The 1,850-nt window shown below is 71.8% G+C and overlaps 1 protein-coding gene across 1 annotated transcript in view; it reads right to left on the bottom strand.

The window, feature by feature from the left end:
• Window positions 1-192: 192 nt before the first annotated feature.
• Window positions 193-1,850, bottom strand: part of MOK (MOK protein kinase) — a 13,918-nt gene continuing 12,260 nt past the window's right edge. The window contains exons 5-9 of the mRNA XM_004682004.2: window positions 1,780-1,822; window positions 1,565-1,738; window positions 1,317-1,431; window positions 510-710; window positions 193-431 (exon numbers count right to left, since the gene is read on the bottom strand). Coding sequence (XP_004682061.1) covers window positions 351-431; window positions 510-710; window positions 1,317-1,431; window positions 1,565-1,738; window positions 1,780-1,822 — 614 coding nt within the window. The 3' untranslated portion in view covers window positions 193-350. The remainder of the gene's footprint in view (window positions 432-509; window positions 711-1,316; window positions 1,432-1,564; window positions 1,739-1,779; window positions 1,823-1,850) is intronic.

The following is a 1,850-nucleotide window of genomic DNA, read 5'->3' as shown; positions in this document are numbered from 1 at the left end:
CTGCCCGGCTCCTGCCCCGAGGGCGGCCGCGGGCTCAGCCTGGGCCCGGGCCCCGTATTCCCACGAACCACGGGGCTGGGCCGGTCTCCCCGGCGAGGCCGCCCCGAGCTGAAGTGCCCCGAAAGCCGGTTTCACTCGGAAAGACGAGGACGCGGCCTTCCAAACACAGCTTGCGCTTTAGTAACTCGGGTCTCGGCCACCGCGGGCCCTCGCCCGCCAGCCGGCCCGCGGACCGCGTGGAGCCGCCGGCCAGTCTGTCTCGGCTCACGTGAAGTCACAAGATAGCCTCTGCCCCAGACAGAGAGAGGAGGCCCCGCAGGGGGCCGGCGCCCGCACAGCGGCCCGGCCGCTCAGCGCCCGCCGCCCTTGCGCTCTATGGTGGGCAGGCGGCACTGCTTCAGGCTGGGCTTCAGGTCCTTCTGCGGGTCGGCCTGGCGGGAGAGGGCAGGCGGTCGGCGGAGGCCGGGGCCGGCCGCACCCGGGGGGGCGGGGGGCGGCGGGCGGCCCACCTTGTGGTTTGCGCCCACGAGCTTCAGGGGCCTGAGCATCGAGACTCTCCCGCTTGCTCCGGGCCCGAACACGGTCTGCAGAGCCGGGCTGGAGTAGGAGGACAGGGTGGTCACGCCCGGAAGCTTAAGCTTGGGGAGCTCCATCAGGTAGGCGGGGCCCGCTCTCCGGGGCTGGTCCTCCTCGGGCTTGGCAGGCTGCTGCTTCTTGGGACAGAACGCAGGTCAGCAGAGCAGACAGCGGTCACGAGGGGCCCGAAGGCAGCACATGACTGGCACCGGGTGGCCAGGGTGGCCACGAGGGGCCCAAGGGCGCGCATGGCCACTTCCCGGCTGCTTCTGAGTTTAAAAATTCCCTGATGTCTGAGAACTGAGACTCAACTCTCGGGTCCACAGTTTTAAGGGTGTTCGGCCCAGTGTCCACCACGATGGCCCGGCAAGCCGTAGGCACGGCCACGGCCACCTGAGGCCACAGGCTGGGCAGGCCCCGCGGGGCGGGAGGGCGCCCGCAGGGGTAGCGTTAGGAGCTGGGCAGCCGGGTGCACGTCTGCGGCCGCCCAGCAGCCCCGGGGGGAGGTGCCGCTGGGACAAGACAGGGCCAGCGGCCTGGCCGTGAGCGGAGGGCTGGGTGAGCGCGTGGCCTGCCCGGGGGGCCTAGGGCCCCGGCTGCTTTGGCGCCAAGGCGGCCTCCCTGGCCTGGGCCTGCGCCAGGCGGCCCTGCCCGGCCCCGAGCTGTGGGGCAGGCCGGGCAGGCGGGCAGAGAGGACCCGCAGTGCCATGGCCTGGGCGGCACAGGTGCGGCCCACGTACCTGCTTCCTGCCCTCCTTCACGAGGTGCCAGTCGCTGCTGAGGAGCTCCGGGGCCGCGGGGCGCTCCGGGAAGAAGGCTCTCCGGTGGCCGGCCAGAGCCTGCCTCTCAGCCGCCCTGGGGGGAGCACGGGGGCACCTCGAGTCTGCCTGCGGCGCCCCACCCCGCACGGCCTCCAGGCTGCCGGCCGCCCGGCCGCGCCTCGGGCGAGCGTCCCGGAGGGTCGGGCGCCTGGCCCAGCCCCGCCTACCTCTGCTCCTGGAAGTAGGGGTGCTGCAGCGCCTGGTGGGCCGTGACTCTGTCGTCGGGGTCGTAGGCCACCATGGCGTGCAGGAGGGAGAGGCAGTGCGGGGACAGGGTGGCTGTCGATAGAGGTATTCCCGATCCCTTTTTAAAAGGAAAATCAAAACTCATAGCTCTCGACCTGCATTAAAAGCCCAATGACAACAGGCGTCGCGCCGTTACTGAGAGCCGCGCTGTCCGTCGTCCTGGCGCCGCGGGGCCTGCGCTGCGGTGGCCGTCGAAGGCCAGGAGGG

Source organism: Condylura cristata, unplaced genomic scaffold, assembly GCF_000260355.1.
Source record: "Condylura cristata isolate star-nosed mole 26May11 unplaced genomic scaffold, ConCri1.0 scaffold00013, whole genome shotgun sequence".
Taxonomy (NCBI): Eukaryota; Metazoa; Chordata; class Mammalia; order Eulipotyphla; family Talpidae; genus Condylura; species Condylura cristata.
This window is presented reverse-complemented; position numbering and strand designations above follow the sequence as displayed.